Source organism: Meleagris gallopavo, chromosome 2 (assembly GCF_905368555.1).
Source record: "Meleagris gallopavo chromosome 2, MGAL_WU_HG_1.1, whole genome shotgun sequence".
Taxonomy (NCBI): Eukaryota; Metazoa; Chordata; class Aves; order Galliformes; family Phasianidae; genus Meleagris; species Meleagris gallopavo.
This window is the reverse complement of record NC_139405.1, coordinates 57,263,222-57,282,491: the sequence shown is the minus strand read 5'-3', so window position 1 is coordinate 57,282,491 and position 19,270 is coordinate 57,263,222. Positions and strand designations below refer to the sequence as shown.

Sequence of the window (19,270 nt, the reverse complement as noted above, 5' to 3'; positions counted from 1 at the left end):
CAGACACACAAAGGCCACGAGGAAAGAAGAAAAAAAAAAAAAGGCAGAGATTTGGCCTGGAGAGGTGAAGCACGCTATTCAAATTCATGGTGCAAATCTGTGATACAAATAAGAATAATAGTCAGATCTGTGGAGTCTTTTCCCATGGACCACTGATCTTTCAAGATCAATATCTGCAAGGAGGATAAAAGGAAGCGTGTTTGTTGTGTGTTTCTGACTCCAGCACTGTGGCTATAAATAGAGCAGCTCTCTCAAAACAGTGTTATCTTGTTGACAGAGGAGTTACAAAGTCAAGAGTGATTCAAGCAGTAATTTTAAGTTTGTACAAAGGCTAACCAGATGTAAACAACTAAAAAATGCCTATGGATATCATGCTCATTTTGAAAACTATTTACTGAGCAATCTTAAATATAAATACAGGACTTCCTAAGTCCTTTCCAATCTAAATAAACAATGAGAAAGATAAGAAGAAACAATGTGGTCTCCTGTCCCACTTTTAATCCCGAGAGCTGCACTGCTGACGCCAGGGACCAGGCAAAGCTTCAAAACCCAAAGCTTCCCCGTTCTTCTACTTTCAGGAAGCCAAGAAGCACTGCAAGGTGCAAAGCCTTCTTAGCTGAATTAACCAAAAAAGCCTTAATCCAGCAGCTGTGGCACCTGCCTGGCTGGAGCTCCCTGTTCTTGGTTGGGACACATCTCAGGAATGACCTGCAGCCCTTCCCACAGCCACCTACCTAAGAGACATCCTGATCCCTCACAGTTTCAAGGCAGAGCTACAGCCCAAAGATCAGGCATGAGGATAATGAAAGGCCTCAGTTCCAAGGATTCTCTTCATTTTAGTTGGTTTCAACCTAATCTTAAAGAAATTTCTTTCTGTCTCACTAGTCCTTTGCCAAGTATTGAGAGCTTTGCAGTGCAGCTTTGAGCATATTTCAAAGTCCTCTGTCAAAGAAGTATCAAATTCTAATGGATATGCCCATCAAAGCAGGTTGTTCCAAAGTAGCTGTATTTTACATAAAGCCATGGAGCACTGACACTACCTAAGTTTAAAAAAAAAAAAGTCTTCGATGCTTCATATGGTTCAACATGTACTAAAAAGATTCTTTCTACTACATAGAAAGCTAAAACCTCCTGGCAAGCAGAAGTCCCTTTCCCCAGCTTTGATGAGCAGCAGGTAACCCTTCAGCAATACCTAATGAGACCCAAGTCTGGAAATTTGATGTTGAGAACAATGCAAGATATTCCTCACCCCTTTTAAAGTATTTTGTAACTTTTAAAAGGTACCACGAAAACTTCATACAGAGCTTGAGTTCTGTTTTTCTTGTAGCTCTTAAATCTTGTCATTCATTGCAACAACTGTATCCTTTCCTTTCTACCTTTTCTAATATTTATTCTTTCCATGACTGACTGCAAACTCTTCTGCAATACAAATCCTAGCAGTTTTGGTGAACTGACACACTCCTTTTTTCACAACTGAAATGTTTTCTTATAACTATTTTGTGACCTTATGGGACATTCTGAATGTCAACTGCAATCAAACTTGCCCAAATCCCCCTTAAAATCCAAAGCAAAGTAAAAAAAGAGGCAAAGTTCTGTTCTCCTTCCAAATAGCACATACAGTGACTGCAAAGACGGTGTAAAACACTGCTAATTTTCTCAGTGAGCATAAAAAGTGCTGAGCAAGGAGAATCAGGTCTTTTAGAGCTTCTTGTAGTACCATCATCTGAGGTGAATACCTACAGAGTTTTTTAAAAACCAAACAAACAAAACGCCACTACAGCCACTGGTATTTTAAACACCTCCATGAATAATAAAAGCAAAACATGGCAAAGTTAGGGCTGCCAGATTATAGGCCTAATACATATATATATACATATATATATATGTGTGTGTGTGTGTATGTATATATGTGTGTATGTATGTATGTATATATGTGTGTATGTATGTATGTATATATGTGTGTATGTATATATACATATGTATATGTGTGTGTATATATATATATATATATATATATATATTAGATTCACACTTTGTGAATCTAATATGCACATTATTATGACTGTTCTACTTTCAGTCATATCCTTATTTACATAAGATTTTTACACAACCTTTCACCCTCCTTTCCCAACCTGTAATTGCAGAAAATAGGAAAGAAACTATGGCAGTGACCAAGAATATTACACTTAATATTTATTCCATTATACCAGAGATAGGTGATCCCAAATACGATGACAAAAGCTAGTCCATCTGTAGCATATGTGTAGCACTTCTAAGAAGGTTAAAATATTTCATGGCACCTCCTTTAACAGGACATCTTGCTCCTACGGTCATTTGGACTCCACCTATTTTCTACTTGTGATTTGGTAAATTATAATTATAGTGAGCTGATATGCATACACACCCCATCTAAAATGGTGTTACAGATCACTGCCCTCTGTGTACATATATATGAGATAATTTATTAGCCAGAACATATGGCTCTGGGCAGCCTGGTCTAGTGGTTGGTGACCCTGCCCACTACAGGGGAGTTGAAACTAGATTATCTTTGAGGTCCTTTTCAACCCAAGCCATTCTATGATTCTATGATTTGCAGTTACTTGATATAACAGTCTAGATTGTTTAAAAATAAACATGATTTTGTTCCACTCTTCAATTAGAATTCAGGATCAACAACCACAGCCATGAAGCCTGTAACCCCCAAAACTGACTGGACTAGTTGCATTTCCTTGTTTTTGGGGTGCCTGCTGCATTCCAGTGTCTGTGCTGTTAAAAACTCTCACTGCATGCTTTTAGCTTTATTCTTCAGACATAAAATAAAGAAGCCTGCTTATTTCTTTTAGTTAAATATGAGCCTCACAGTACCCAGTTTTGGAGTTTTAAGTAAAAAGGATCATGTATTAACAGACTTGCAATATTATTACTATCAGCTTAACTGAGAAGTAGTATTAGAAGTTTTTTTTGCTTTGACAAAATGAGGTAGACTATTGTCTCAGGTTCTGCCACTCTGAACCTCTTAACTCTCATAATACTTGAATTAAGACTCTGAAAGACTTTGAAAATGTAATCCTATTGTTGGCGCATACATAGAATATTTTATTCAAAAGCATATATTTTATGAAGGACAATAACAATTGCTGGAAATCTAAATCCACCAGAAAGGAAAACAAGTAGATGAGGGCAGAGGGGTGACCACTACATATACAGTCACACCACTGGCACCATTTTAGAAGTACCTCAGCAACTTGTGAGCACTTTCAGAGGAGCTGGAAATCATTACTGAAGCTTGAGTTCCACTGAACGAAAACAGAAGTCAGTCTCCAAACTGAGCATTCAGTATACTTCCTTTTCACACAGTTCTTTGTTTAAAACTCCAGTTGTAACCAAAAAATATTGCACATTGCTAGGAAAACAAGGAAAAGAATGGTTTCACTTGAGTCTCCTCTGTCCTATTTTTGGATCTTTTCCATGATGATTTATCTGCTTTTCTCATTCCTTCTAAATGCTTTCTATGTCATGTTTCCATATGACATTTTTGTTACCTTCTGCAGTTTTAATTACTTCATTCTCTACAATTAATATAAACTAAAAATACACATGCAAAATATGCAAAGTATGTTCTCTATAACAACTCTCATACTGCTTACTAGAAAAATATTCAAAAATATCGCATATGTTTCTAAAGTGTCCTTTTTGTGTAATCTCCTAAGAGAATCATTGGAACTAATCTCACAAAGAAGAGAATAAAACCTGTGTGAGATTACTTCAGACCCTACAAATATCAAAGAGCACCAAGTAGAAAGTGAAATAGATATAGTATTTGTAATTCCATTACTGAGAGGCACAGAGAAGGAAGATTTAAATAATTTATTTTTCTTTTCACAGTGAGGAAAAAAAAATAAGCATGTCAACAAAGCCTGATTTAAGCTATCGTGGCAAATGTCACAGCCATCCAGTAAAGTACAGTCACAGCTTTGAAATGATACTGAGACACTTTTGTGCCTCTAAAAGCAATTAGCTCTGTAAAAGCACTAGCTCTTACCATGTTAAAGGACCTGCTAATTAGACCTATAACCCTGTTAGTTACGAATGCAAGACCTACAGCACATTTCAGTAATTTTGTTTGTGCTTGAAGGAAGTTGGCACACATTCCATGTTAATTTATCACAGTGTAATCCTTAAATTCAGAATAAATTGTAAATGAATTTGTATAAGCATTCCTAAATAGGAGGCATGAAAATCCCTGCAAGACTCTCAAGACATCTAAGGGAACTGTTCTCATTACCCAAACAAACCAACAAAGACCCACTAAGACCAAGCAGAGCAATGCTTTTGCACAAGCTGAAAGAGACAGGAGAGTAGGAAGCAGAGCTGCCTACAGAAAGAGGTGTGGAGGGAAGCACACTGATTCAATGGCCCAGTAAAGACAAATAATCTGGTGGTAGTTTTGGTTCAAGTATCAGGAAGATGTTTGCAACAGTGACTCTGAGGCCAAAGGACATCAACTTCAGAAGCGGTCACAGTGATGTCATCTGCTCTTGGAGAAGCTGACACAAAGAAAAGCTGCATACATCGCTGCATAAAGGAAATCTGCTCTGTGCCATGCTGAAAGAGACACGGCAAAGGCAGAGGACAATGCAGGCTTGCCCTGATCCAGCTATGTCCTTCATGCAGCCCCACCTCAAAAACCCACCACAGAAAGGAGACAGCAGAAAAATCTGGTCATCTCATCAGAAGAAAAGAGATTGAAAGTGGCCCCCACACACAATTCTTACATTTTATCTTCAAGGGCAACTGCTAATGCCATGATTCTGTAGAGCCTTTGCAACTTCTCCTTGCCTACTAAATCCTTTTTTCTAAGCTAAGATTCTCAGAGAATATTTGATCCAGATAAATTGTCGGCAGTTCTCTTTGTTACACACACTAATGAGCAATTCCAAAGGCTCAGTGTCCTATGACCCAGCAGGAACCCCACTAAATAAAACAAAACTACACTAATATACTCCCTCCCACCTCGTATTTCTGGTAGTCTTTACATGTCAGTAGACAAATAAGGAAGCAGGAAGCTACTTAGAAGCACAGATTCTGTCTACCTCTGCCTTTGCTATCATCCATGTTTCCCAAACACTGGCAGAGAAGATATAAAAATGTTCGTTTTTTCAACCAAGCTCCCTGCAAAGCTTTAGTGGTTCTTCTATGAATAAAAATGCCTTTTCAGTTACAAAGTATACAGATGCACAGCTACCAATTTGGATATACAAATGCTTTCATGAACAAGTTTGGAAACTAGTGGTAGCCTTGTCATAAAAGGCTGGTCTGTAATAAGAGCTCCAGCTGCTCAGTTGTTTCACTCTCACAGCTTAGAAAAACTTTCCACAAGTGATGGAAACGTCCTCTAATCCAGTATGGAAATGACACTGTAGAAGAAATGACAGGTTTTCCAGAGTCTGGTTCTTGAGGAACAACGGGGAGTAATTAGGTAGAGTAATTTATCTGTTCTCAGTTTGGGTCTCCTTTTCTAGGATCAGCAGCCACCTAATGACTACCACAGCATCCACAGCTGTGCTGCCAACAAGGTGTGGGCATCAGAACTTGAACACAGTGACAGAACTTCCAGCGATAAGGAATGAAAAGAAGTTTTGCTTTGTTCCAGGAGAGGAAAAAAACAATGAGAACATAACACAAAATAAGTGATTAAGAAACAAAACAAAAAAAAAAAAAAAAAAAAACCACTTGAAAAGAAGAAAGAGCAAACAGAAAACATGCAAAGTAAATAACCAATTATTTAATAGAACTAAGTGTTCAAAATAAAAAACAAACCCTACAAAACAATCCCATATGTTAGCTGATCTAGTATTTTACTCATGTAATCCCTGCTTTTCTTGCTTCCTCCAACAACATTAAGCTTTGTTTATACTCTTAAATCTGATTCTTGTTTGGATCAGAAGACTCTTCCATGTGGGTACAGCAAGTTCACCAAAACTGAACACCACCACAGAAGACTGTTGTCACATTTTAAGAATGCAAGAGGAAATGGTCAAAACTAGACAGAAACAGAGGGCTGATAGTCACAGCATGCAAAGGCTGCTTGCATCTATAGCTGGGGGGGGAAAAAAAAAAAAAAAAAAAAAAAGTGTTTTAAGAATTTAGAAACCGAAGAAAAAATTGCTGAAAAAAGAGCTCTTACAGTACATTAAACTAAAATTCATCAAAATGAAGACATAAACAAATCCATAAGAATTCGAGGACTTAAGTAGCACTATTTAAAAAAAAAAAAAAAATCAGTAATGTTTTAGATTCATGAATTACTGAAATGATAGTTCTTAATAAAAATTATTTAGGAAAATTGCTTCTTTTTCCTTCCTAACTAGCACTCCTTTCTTTAGCAGCATCTTACAGACATGAGAGATAACAGTTTCTAAACCACCATATCTGTAGTTCATATGTTTTTTCAGCTCATTCTCTATGTTATTGTTCTAAAAAGTTGCCAGTCTATTTCACGATATGGCAATCAGTTATATAGAGCAACACTGTAACAAAGCATCAATCAGCCTTTTCAGAACGAGTGTATCACAGTCATGAGCCGTAACTCTTACATAGCCCAACGCAACATTTGAGTGTAAGGCCAACGGCCAGCCAAAAAAAAAAAAAAAAAAAAAAAAACAAGTGAAAAATGACAGGGCACTCACTGTACTCTTCAAAATGTCCCCATGTAGTTATGGTTAAACCCCTGCCTTCAACTTTAGACATAATCCTTTGTGAAAAAAGAGTAAAAATAACACTCATTCATAACACTAAGGAGCTATGATAATAAAACTCAGTAAAGGAAATGCTCAAATAAGGTGTAATCCATATGCCAATGCTTCTATAAACTCCTATTTTCTTTTGCCATATATGCACACCGCTTGTAAAGAATAACAAAAACAATGTTAAGTACTCTTGAGTGCTACTCAACTGCTATTATAGGACTAATTTCCAAATTGGTCCAAAGACATCTTCAAATTATGAGGCGCATCTTCAACAAATAAATACCAGATGTTTTTATACCTGATCACATGTGAACAGGAAAAATAAATAAATAAATAAATAAATAAATAAATAAATAAATAAATGCAGTATTAAGTCCTATGTGAAAACTCCATTCCAATTAATTTGAAAACATCAAATTATGCCAGTGGCAAAAGCTTGCAATTTAAGGGAAAGGGAAGGGAGGGAAGACAGCCAGCCTGAATGAGAAGCCAAGAGCCTGGTTGAAGGCTCCCGTTACATTTTAGGTGGAAGCTTAGATTATAATACGCTATCTGAAACGCTGGAAAGGACTGTCATGTAAAATTGCATATGTTGAATCAGTGTTTATTGTCCTGCCACACCCTGCCCTGTTTCTCACTGGCGTGGCCCTATGCAGAGGTACTGATTGACAGTCTGGCTCCAGCTGCGTTTCTCACCCTGCCAGCTCCCAGCTCTCACCAGCTAAGTAGCTATAGCTCCCTTAGCACACTCTTCAGAACTATTCAACAGAAACTCAGTTTGTTCCTTCTCTGTATTTCAGAGATGAAACACCTACATATATTTAAATTGAAACTTCTAGACAGAAATTATGACAGTCCATATTGAGGTCTGTGTTCAATTAAATCTCTATCAATGGCTGCTTTGACATTTTAATTAGTACATAATATTTTAATGACATTTTTGTAATCTTTTATTATTTAACGCCTTTAGTCTCTTTTAGCCTTAAAACATTACTGCAGTGAAAAGTTAGGCTGTGTTTCTTACAGTAAAACAAATGCGTGGTTCTGACTATGAATCAAAGCACTATCATATATAAGTATTTTGTGTGTACTATGAAACTAAGGTGATGTTTGTGGTGCAAAGTTCAGAGCAAAGAAAGGTGTGTTTAAACAAAGCATCAATTAGCAAGCTTTCACAAGCTTATCAATCAACAACCAATTATAATTTAGAAGCTGCAATGTACCTCATTGTAGTACACTGGAATCAAAGTTGGGCTTTTGTTTCTTTTTGTGAAGCATGCTGTGCTATGCAGTTAGTCATGGAGAGCTTGCTTTGCCTTCATTATGACTCCGAAATAAGTTTAAGTGCTCCACAGTATTCCTCACCAGAGAATGCCACTGGATCCCAGGGATCTCTTTTCACACTGCAACGTCTTTTACAACTAGAAAACATGCATTCTCTACTGAATCAGTGAATGGTATGAGAATGGACAAAATTAGCCAGAAATACAGCCTACGCTCAGAGTGGCTGCTAAAGGCCAAACTGTTCCTGAACTGGCTAAGAATCCGTCAGTACAAAGCTAAGCCATCAAATACTTTTCAACAAACTTGAACCAATAAATTTATATCAGACCAATCTCTTAAAGAATGTGGTCATAGCCAGTACTGGGACTCATAAAAATGAATTATCTTGACAAATCACGGCTCCATAATAATCACATTAAGCTGATACAGATGAAGGTTGCTGCCAGTGGGTGCTGTCAAACCTTTCCTCTCCTGTGGGCCCCCATTACTTTTGTTGTGTCAGCATCGTCGCTGCCATTGTTTGCTGAGCCAGGTAAAGAAACCAATCTGTCTGAAAACAACATTTGCAAAAACAAACAAACAAACAAACAAAAAACACTACTGGCAGAGGGATTCTTTTCTTTATGCAGCTCACCTAGTTCAAAGAGATCAGAAATGCCAATGACAGGACAAGAAAAACATGTAGGTGAGAGGTGGAATCAAACTCCACTTGCAGCGATGTCCCCACTCCTTGCAACCTCCATTCATCTTAGCCTAATTTGACCACAGCCTGTACTGTCACAGCATTGTCACTGCATGTCAAAAATTCTGCTGGTTTGAGCTCTTTGAAATGAAAAGAAAAAGTTTCAGGAAATAGTGTGCACCTCTCCACTGAGAGATGCTCTAGCTCTATCTCAAAGAACAAAAAGATATTCCTCAAGTCTACCTGAAATAGGACAATACAGCTAGGCCATCAGAACTATATTAGTATGACACAAATGCCCATCATCTGCAAGCAGAGCTGATAGAATGGACTTTTCCCAAAAAAACAATGCTATTGCCTGTGTTCTCTTATCTAATTGTAGCAAAGAAAACCATGTGGTAAGGCTCTAGAAGCTATACAATGAATGCTGTCTGATCTATCATTCTCTTGGCAATGGCCAAGAGAGAAACCACTTTCCATTAGCCGTGGTAACCACAGCATTGGTCTCCCACTGTGACTGCCAAATGAGTAATGACTGTGTAGGTGACAGTGTTTACCAGTACTCCCTTGCCGTTCAGCAGCTGAGGCTTTCAGTTACTGTTCCAAGCTCCTTGCTTTGTATCTAGGATCACAGACCCATAACCATGGCTATAATCACAATCACTATATGACTATGTGGGAAATTACAAGCATAACAGAGCTTCCTGATCCATTTGTCCAGTTGAAATATAGCCTTGCACTCTCTCAAACAAGTCACAGATCTCCCCATTACCTCACAATATAGTATACTTCTGGACCTTGATGACATAATTTAATGTAGGCAGAGAATTTCTAATAGAGGGAACACTTCAATACTGGCCTCAAGTCCAGCCAGCTATTGTTCTGACAGTGACATGGCAATCAGATAAAAACAAACAACAATTAAAAATAGTAAAAAATAAACAATGTACTTTAAACATCATACATTAAATATTGACAAAACAATTCTCACCTATTCACTTCAGTATGTAAGTATTCCCCTGGTTTTCAAACAGGGAAGTGAAGTCAAAGTATATGACTTCCCCAAGCGCAGGCAAAAGCTGCCAGTGTGACTTTGGGTCTGGTGGACAGGAATAAGACTGGGATGCTGCAGGAAGCAGAGCAAGGAACAGCTTTACAGAACAAGGTAGAATGTGGAACAGATGATCATCTGGGAAGGTACGACCAAGTAACTGACTGTTTCTGTGCTCACTTTCATACTGTTGTGATAGAAGACAGCACAAAACAACAAGCAAAGAGTATGTGCACAGCTTCAGCTTTTGCTGATGTGTTAATTCATTACACTGTTTGGAATATCACCAAAACCACCTCAGAACATGGCGGCTAAAATTGTACTTTATAAAATCGGTTAAGTCACTTTGATTTTTACACATCTAAACACTTTAAAGTAGAAAAAAAAACTTTTTTTCCCTGTTTGGCTAGAAATATTTAAATTCCCTGCCTGTACATGATTATTTTGAGATCAAGATTCCAAGGCAGAGATAGGTTCACTGAAAAACAGTGAAAAGCAGCCCTCACAAAACAGCCCATTGTCACATTGAAAATACTCAAGGTTTACTAGTTTGGAATTTTTCATCCCTAGTCATGTTCATTTACTGAAGAGTACAAAGTGACAATCAGTGACCCATACAAAAGAGGAATCTGCGATACCACTCACACAAGTAACCTCTCTGTATCAGTAACTGGAATTATGGCCTCAGTTCAGCTGTAGTATTCTGATTTGTAGAAGAAAAAAAAAAAATGAAAGCAGATACTGAGTAACTCTAGTAAAAAAGAGCAACTGCAAGCTGGGCACTTGCACTGCAGACGTCGCTGAAGCATGTACCAACAGTCTTTAAAACCATGCCACTCTCAGCTTCATCCTCTCTGGGGACAGCTATGAAACAAAAGTATCGGCAGTACAACTGATTATCAACACGTTTTAATTGAGTGCCAATAGTAGCAGGTGGAAAAGGCCATTAGTCTTTTTCAAGACCAAATTCATCAGCTCTGCTCTTCAAAGAAAAAGAAGTTAGAGAAACAAACAAACAAAAAAAAAACATTTAGAATTAATGTTGAAGTTCAGATTTACAAGGCTCCCACAGTACTCTGTTCAGCAGATCAGTTGCATTCTAGCTCTGCACAAGGTTTACATGCTTAGAACAGCATATCTAGCAATGTCTTGTATTATTCTCTTTATCATCTAGATTTGTGCACACTTGAGAAAGTCCTTAATTAAAATGCTCAAAAGGCCCTTATGTTTCACATTCCTTATAGCTAGACAAGCATGTCATCTCATTCTCTGTACGTCATTAAAATAAAAAAGAAAGCCAGTGCATAGAGAGCCCTGATTTTCCTCTGTTCTGCTTTGCAGTTCCACTGATTCAGCACAGATACTCTCATCGAGACCTACTTAAGGGCCTGACTGAGAGTAGAACTGAATAGGCTATTTTCACTGATAGCAAAGGGCGTTAAATCCAATCTGCATCCATGACACAGAATGATCTAGGTCAGTTAGTGAACTGAGCTTATTGAAATAATGTTGTTTTATAACACTGACAGATGATAAATGGATATCTAAGTGCAAGTACCAGTGACCATGTCTGTACAGCAGGACTGACCTGATGAAGAGCTCAGGCAGAGCAGAAAGGAGATGCAACTCGAAGAGTTCCAACAGGATGCTTAGAAAAACAAGTGTGCCTGCAGTTTATACAGCTGAATGAGGGGCAAACTACCAGCACAAAAGTGATTTTAGTTGTGTGGGTGACCACTCATGAGACTGACACTGAAGTGTTCCAAGTAATTCAGGCTGGGAGGTAAAGGCGAAGCAGAATAATAGGACACATGTAAAGAAGGATGCTGAAACAGCTGAACAGAAGAGTCACACACACACACACACACTTAAAAAAAAAAAATAATAAAAACAAAGCAAAACATTTTTAGACTGAAGGAACACAGAAAATAAAAAAACAATTATTCATTCAAGCTACCAAAATAAAATTGTGCAGCAGCTCAACAATAGGCTAACTGACAGTAGGAGGTCTTCATTGGAAAAACACAGCAAACACCAAAGGCAGAAGCCAGCTAAATTCAAAGACAAAATAAGGCGCAAAATGAGGAAGGGGAAACCAGAGAAGGCAGGAATTTGGAATCAGGGAAGCTGGAAATATTGGGCTACTGCATTGTGCTGTCTGTAGATCAAGTTACTGGGATTAATACACTGGTAACTAAGCAACATGTTAGGGGTCTGCAGTACACCACAAATTTATATACCCGTATAGTACAGAAGACAAAAGTTACTCTAACTAAAACTTAGCACACTGTTGCCTATTAGCTCTATTCTAGTATGCTGACAGGTATTCGTACAACAAACATTCAAATTAGCAGGCAAATTCAAGGCAGGAACGATCTGCATTCATGTAGACTTAAACTCAGCAGAAAAAAAACTGCTATGATTTTATGAAGTCAGTTGTAATACGATGGATCTTTGCTCTGCATAAGCAAAGCAACACACAGCAGGTACTATGCTAAGCCACCCATACTGGTGTCATGGCAGACAGGTTACAGGGGGTAAGAACAACAAATGCTGAGATGATATATATATGGAAAATCCAAAATCTGTGCTGTACGAACAGACTGCAAAAGAAAATGCAGAAGGCTCCATCACAACACATCAGTTTCTGCTTGCATACTTAGTATTACATGCATCTCTCGCTGTGCTTTAGTTCTTTGTACTGGATTTCAACTCCAAGAGCAAGCCATTGGTGGGAAAAGAGATGGAAAGAAATGAGAGCTTTTCTCTCTGAAGGAATGAGAATGGAAATTGTCCTTCACAGAAGGTATGAATTCCTGCTCACCTAATAGATTTCTTTTTATGTTGACCCTCTCTGTTCCACTGCCACACATTGCCCAGCTTCTGCTGACATCTCCCAAATTCACATGGGTTCAGCAGTGAAGCAGAACAGTGAATCTCAGGGACCACGGATATTAGCTGGCAGGTGTCATTTGACAGAGGAGATCTGAGGAGGTGGCAAACTTCTCTTTTACAGTAGCCAAGGGTTACAGCACTCTTTCCAGAACTGGTCTGGGTTTTAGTTCCATCTAAAGGAAACTGAGCTTGTTGTTCTCATTTTGCAAGTGAGTGTCAGCAAACCAAATGCTATATTTAAATACAGCAAATAAGTGAGTGTGCAAATAAGTACATAGCCTCCGGGGAAGTAGAGCTACGTTCTAGTCTTTACAAAGCACTGATGTCCTTTTTAACAAGTCACTAGCAATATAAAGACACACAGGACCTTTGGGAGTACTTGATGTTAAAATGGCACTAGCTTGCAAAGCTGTGAAAGTCAAATCGGTCTTCAGCAGTAATTTTATGAAGTGGCAACAAAAGTGCACATGCTGGCTGCTGGTGAGAAAGCACAGGGACTCTTTGGAATCATACAAGGAGGCTGTGACTCACATGACAGTTTGGTGCAGAGAAGGAGATAATGCAGAACTGCAGCCTATGAGATACGACAAAGATGGGAGAGAAAAGCAAAGCAAACTCCCAGTGGCCATCACATTTAAACGCATTTCACTGTAACTCATTTTGCCCTCTTAGGCTGGGCCCTTGAAGATGCACTGTAGCAGAAATTTATTTTTTCTTGCACATTGGTATGTATACATTTAGTTCCACATACATCTAGTTGCTTGCAGTTTTGTTATATCTTATTTCGCATCTGTTGGATACTCCAGTCTTGTCCTTAACCATATAATCACTGAAACGATATTTTTACTTGCATACATATATATACACACTGATTCTTGAACAGAAATTGTCCTGTAGAGGATTGTCTGGATTCAGTTGCCTGAGGATAAGCACACACAGCCCTATGAAAAGACTGTTGTTATTTAAAATGTCTGCAGTCTGGCAAATACAGCATAGGACCTGCAGTTTTCTGCCACAGTAGATGAGGCAAAAACCCTAGCAAGGAACCTAAATGGCAATGGACGTCTATGCTTCAGCAAATGAACTTCAGGTTTCACATGAGGCTTACGTGCCTAAGGGGGCCAAAAAAGCCACTGAAACAGTCATGGGTTACAAGTTACTTGATGTACTCTTCTTTTCTACAGTTCATTTAACACCAAACAGTTCCATGGGAAAATCAAGAAAAATGACCCATGGGTAGACATCACAATGAAAAGGAGGTAACACAAATATGTGAGCAGCAAGGCAGCCAGTAAATATAGGGATAGTCGATCTAATAGCTTAAAGCTGAGAAGTGAGAAAATAGAAGCATCGTGGAAGGATAGAAGGATACTATTACCCTAGCTCTGTGATTTCACTAAAGAAATTCCTAGTTAAATACTTGGGTATAACACAGAAGTGACTCCTAATCAATATCTAAAATGCAAGATATTCTTTTAACCATTACTTTGACATAAACTGTAAAGTAAAGTTATATTCTAAGGTCAGGTTTGATGCTATTCTGTGCATCAACACTGCCATGGCCATATTGCTGAATTGTCACATTTCAAAGTGAACACATGGAGGTTTTTCTAGATTTTAGCTTGATGAGCCAATGATAAGGCAAGCCTTTCCCAAAGGCAGCACTTCACAGGCTCACTTTGCCTTTGAAGGGCCAAAATAGAACAGTGAAGTGAAGTGAAACTCTGCAGTCTCAGCTAGCAAAACTCCCCATGGCTGAAGACAAAAACAAATGGTTTGGAAGCACAGCCCTTTCCTAAGATGCGCTTTACATGGAGCACAGCAACACATCACTTTATCCAGGATGCACCAGTGCCACACTTCTCCAACATTCAGAAAACAATACAATCTCCAATAGTAATTGTTTTGAATGCCCTTGAAAATAAGAATTCAACATAGCTTGGCTGTTTGTCTTTCCAAAAGGGTTGCTTCATTACAGCGTAAACATGTGAAAATCCCCTGCCCTCTGCTCTAACTTACACATTTCTACCTTACAATTAAGAAGATCGCATCTCAAATTTATTCCCCTGCACACTCTCCTTTTATAACACCATGTGTATTGTCCAAACAGAATTATTTGTGCATGATCACTGCACATTGCAGATCGACAGAGCCCTTCCACATGCAGTTAAGACAACAATAGGAGCTACAGCAGAGTTGACAGTAGCATCACTGAAGAGGAATAGAGTCTCAGAAAGAACAGGGGCCCACCTGCACTGCTTAAACACTAGGTAGGCTGCACTTCTCAACTCCATTCTTGTTCTTGGAACTCATGGCATGACATACCGTGGTGCATCAGTTATCTTTACTGCATGGCAACATACAGTACTTCCCTTTATCTATCTTTTTTTAATGAGATTATAATCTCTTTGGTCAGAAGCACTCATTATGCGCATATGTAAGCACTGTGTCAGCGTCAATACCTTCCCAGTTTCAATTGGCTTTCCCGCATTAATAAAAGTCCCATCTTTATCAATGGGACCTTTGTTGCCCGTTTCAGCAAGGAAGGGACGGGACTGAATAGGCCGTAGGGACAAAGCACGCCAAAAAAAGCCTCTGGTTAGTGCTATGGGGCAATTGCATTTGTGTCGGCGTTAAACATGCCGCAAGGTGCGGGGAGACGCTCAGCCTTCACACCTATTTTCAATTCTGTATTTGAAGCAAAATGACAAACGCTGTGAAAAAGTTTATCCCGTCCCTACGTGCAACTTGCCTCAATCGACAACATAAAAAGAAAAAAAAAATAAAAAATAGCAAATCAAACGGAAAAAGAAAAAAAAAAAAGAAAAAAAAAAAAGCCACGATGATAAGTCAAAGCACAAAGCTTGACTTCCATCTGATCGCGCAGGGTCGGGCCGCACAGCGGGCACAGCCCAATGTTAACAACCGCGGGTTGCTCGGGCAGGTGCCTTAACGACAGCCGGCACCTGCTCGTCAAAAGCCCCGCGTAGCGTTAGGAGAGAGGAGGGAAAAAGCGAGAAGCACGGCGGAAAAGACGCCGGGCCGAGACGGACGCGCTCGGCCGCCCAGCGCAGCCCCTGCCGCGCCGGCTCCGCTCGGGCCCCGTCGCGGGCCGCACCTGCCCGGCCGCACTCACCCGCCGGTGCCGCCGCTGGGGTGGTAGGCGGTGAGCACCACGCCGCGGGAGCCGGACAGCCAGCTCATGGTGCGCGCCGCCGCATCCCTTCCGCGGACGCCGAGACGGAGCGAGGTGGCCCGGCCGCGGCTCGGCGCGGCACAGCCTCCCGCCGGAGCGCAGCGCAGCGGAGCAGGGTCTGTGACGGCAGCGCGGCCCCCGGGACCGTGCCTCTCCCGCTCCTCCTCCTCCTCCTCCTCCCGCCGCCTCGGGAACCGGGTGCCCGGCAGCACCAGCGGGAGGGTTAAGGCGGCCGCTTCCGGCTGCGGAGCTCGGCGGCTGCCCGCGGCCCGCTCCTGCCGCCACGCGCCGGCCTCGGGCTGCAGCTGGCGTGGAAGCGCTGCGAAGGAAGCAGTCAAACATTACCGCGCTTTGAGCGCCGCGTAACGGGGCGGGACCGTCGCTGCTGCCCGCGGACGCGGCTTGGGAATGGCTTTGATAATAAAACCGGGGTTGTTCCCAGTTTGTGGTGCTGCTGTGCACGCTGCCCGTAAAAATGAATCGCAGCAGATCGTTCCACGCTTGCTTTCACTTCTACGTGAAAAGGATTTTATTTAAATTATAATCTAGCATTATAAAAATTCCAGCGAGCAGCAGAGTCAGACGAGGACACCGGGAACCGGGCTTCCTCATCACTGCCATGTCCTTCCCCAGCTTCTGACTGCAGCCACTTTTGCCATAAGGAAATAGATTGGCTTCAATGTTAACATAATTATTGCATTTCTTTTTCCCTTTCAAAGGAAAAAAAAAAAAAAAAATCATGCAACAGTTTCGCTTGCAATGAAACATCCAAAAAATTTAGCACTGAGTGTCCTGGTACATCCCAAGGTCTGTATCCTCATTTATCTAAACCACTGCACCCTTAAATAGGAGCACAGAGATTCCAGCCTGTGCTGTAAGGAGCAGCTGAGAGAACTGGGATTGTTCAGTCTGGAGGAGGCTCAGGGGAGACCTTACTGCTCTCTACAACTACCTGAAGGGAGGTCATACTGAAGTGGGTATTGGCCTCTCTTCCCATGTAATAGTGAGAGGACAAGAGATTACGGCTTTAAGTTGTGGCAGGGGAAGTGTAGATTGGATATTAGGAAAAAATTATTCTTAGAAAGAATAGTGAGCATTTGAAACAGGCTGCCCAGGGAGGTAGTGGAGTCACTGTCCCTGGAGGTCTTAAAGAAACGTCTACATGCAGCATTTAACAACATGGTTAGTGCACATGGCATTGATGTGTTGACAGTTGGACTCAATGTTAGAAGTCTTTTGCAATCTTAATGATTCTATGATTCAGTGGAGCACTGCTCCCCATGGTCAACTGACCAGAATTGCCCTCAGGCAGAGCAGGGCCAACTCATCCTTCTCAGAGCCCACCATGCACTCAAAGCTGGGAACTATTGGCTTTGCAGAGTTCATGGGTGATGTCTAGGCATAACTGGACTTTGTCATTGACTTAAGCAGATAACTTTATCCAGGTTTCTTCTTAACAAAGGGTGGCCTTGTATGAAGCACCAAGCAGGCTGTCCTTTACTGCTTTGAAAAGGGTCATGTCACCATGACATTTCAAGCCATGACTGAGGGGCCCATTCCCTTCCTCCACCACTGAAGTTCAAGTTCAGCCTGTGCTTTAAGTAAGTGAAAACAACTGGGGACAAAGGTGTGTTTAGCAAAGCCTGGCTCTTCCATGTCTTATGGAGACTGCTTTATCTGTAAGCAACTTATTAGGTTTTTTGGACTTTTTGTACACAGATTGACTTTTTTTTTTTCTAATTTTGGGGCCTTGGCAGGATCCCTTTATATCCCAGCACACAGCTACATCATCTCTCAGGCCGTGCCTGAAAGGCAGAAATCGATTCCTCACACGCAGACATGCAACACTCAACTGTTTGCACTGATAATTTTAGAACTACATCAGCACGAGATGAGATAGCACCCTATTAATATATGTCACTACACCTATTTACTGTTGCCTTTGGCTCTTTATTTTAATGCATATGTGTTTAACTGTTGAACAGCTTATGCAGAACACAGAATTATTTTTTTAAGGACCCAACTTTTTTCTTTTAAATTGAAACAAGAAAACTGAAAATGTAAATTAAATGAAATTGCCTTAGGACCTGGCAGTTTCTAAAATTTTCAGCTAACTGGCTGCATGCCACATACTCTACTTGACTGTAAAACTACCTTCAAAGAAGAGATTAAGGAAGAAAGAAAGAAAGAAAAGTGAAATATCTAAAGCATTCTGTGCTTAACGAGTGCTTGCCAAAGTGCTATGCCAAACAGAATATATATTAAGTGCCATAAGAGCAAAAATATAAAGTGCTTTTTTCTTTGATAAGCATCTCAAAACACATCATAATTAGGGCACAACACATGGTATGCCCTCTGTAAAGAAAGAATGCAGAAGCACAGTGTAGCCAGTGTGGTGTCAGAAGGGGCTGGTCAAAGAAAACTTTGCTGCAAATGGAAAGTGGGAGAAGACTTGTATGCTGCCAAGTGACAGATGAAGAATGGCAAAATCTAGAATGAGCTTATACTTATCAATTGGAGAGTAAGCAAGTCTTTTTAAGCATATCACAGTGCTGATGGTGAAAAGGAAGGACATAGAAAGAAAGAAATTCTGTTAATAAGTGAGAATAGAAATTAAATTACTGATAACTCAGAAACACCAGAGATTCTAATTGCCTTCTTCAATCTGCTTTTAGCATGACGCACTTCAAATGTGCTGAGCATGAAATAGTTCCTGCGGATTTAGGAGCTTAGTTCTAGGCACACTTTTTTCCTTTACTCTGTCAGACAGCTTGATAGGTTCAGACCCCTTCCTGCTATGACAACCAAACTCCAGTCCAGTTTATTTTTCTTTGCAGAAATGATTCTGGAGGCAGCTAGATAACCTAGACCTACAGATGTTTTATTTCCATACACTGACAGGCATATCCTCACACTTTCACTAGTCTGTCCTTTGCCTAAAAAAAATAGGTCAGTAATTACTGAGTTTGTAGTTACTAGTCTTGTTCTTAACATGGTATGAGTATAGTAATGTGAAAAGTAAGCTTTCATATTATCAACTAGATAAGAAGGTACTGTCTGGGACACATAACTTTATGTGGTAGAAAAAAGATATCACTGAGGAGAGTAATTACTAATCATATTTTCTTGCTGCTGAACCCAAGACTCCTTCAAAGAGTTCAAATATTTAGATTAAGATGTCATGCAACGTCCTTCCACTTAATGTAATCAGTCACCAGGGCCAAGCAGATCACACAGGAAACATGCTTTGTGGGTTTTTTTTATAAAGCAATTACTAAAAAGAAAATGTCTCAGAAAATGTCTAATTTGTCACTGTTTTCACAGAATCTCAAAATGTCTTAGGTTGGAAGGAACCTTAAAGCCCACACAGTCCCATTGTGCCATGGGAAGGGCTGCCCCCACCAGCTCAGGCT

The 19,270-nt window shown here is 40.2% G+C and overlaps 1 protein-coding gene across 4 annotated transcripts in view; it reads right to left on the bottom strand.

Moving 5' to 3' along the window:
• Positions 1 to 19,270, bottom strand: part of ARHGAP18 (Rho GTPase activating protein 18) — an 84,945-nt gene that overhangs the window by 44,138 nt on the left and 21,537 nt on the right. Inside the window, exon 1 of one of the 4 annotated variants that reach the window (XR_014881403.1) lies at positions 15,798 to 16,146. The exons of 1 other annotated variant lie outside the window; for it this stretch is intronic. Coding sequence is in view for 2 of the 3 variants with exons in the window: in XM_085217329.1 (XP_085073455.1) it covers positions 15,798 to 15,865 (68 nt within the window). In the remaining variant the exon portion in view is untranslated. Of the gene's footprint in view, positions 1 to 15,797; positions 16,147 to 19,270 lie in introns of those variants that run through there. 2 more of the 4 variants (XM_085217329.1, XM_085217327.1) reach the window with 2 other exon arrangements.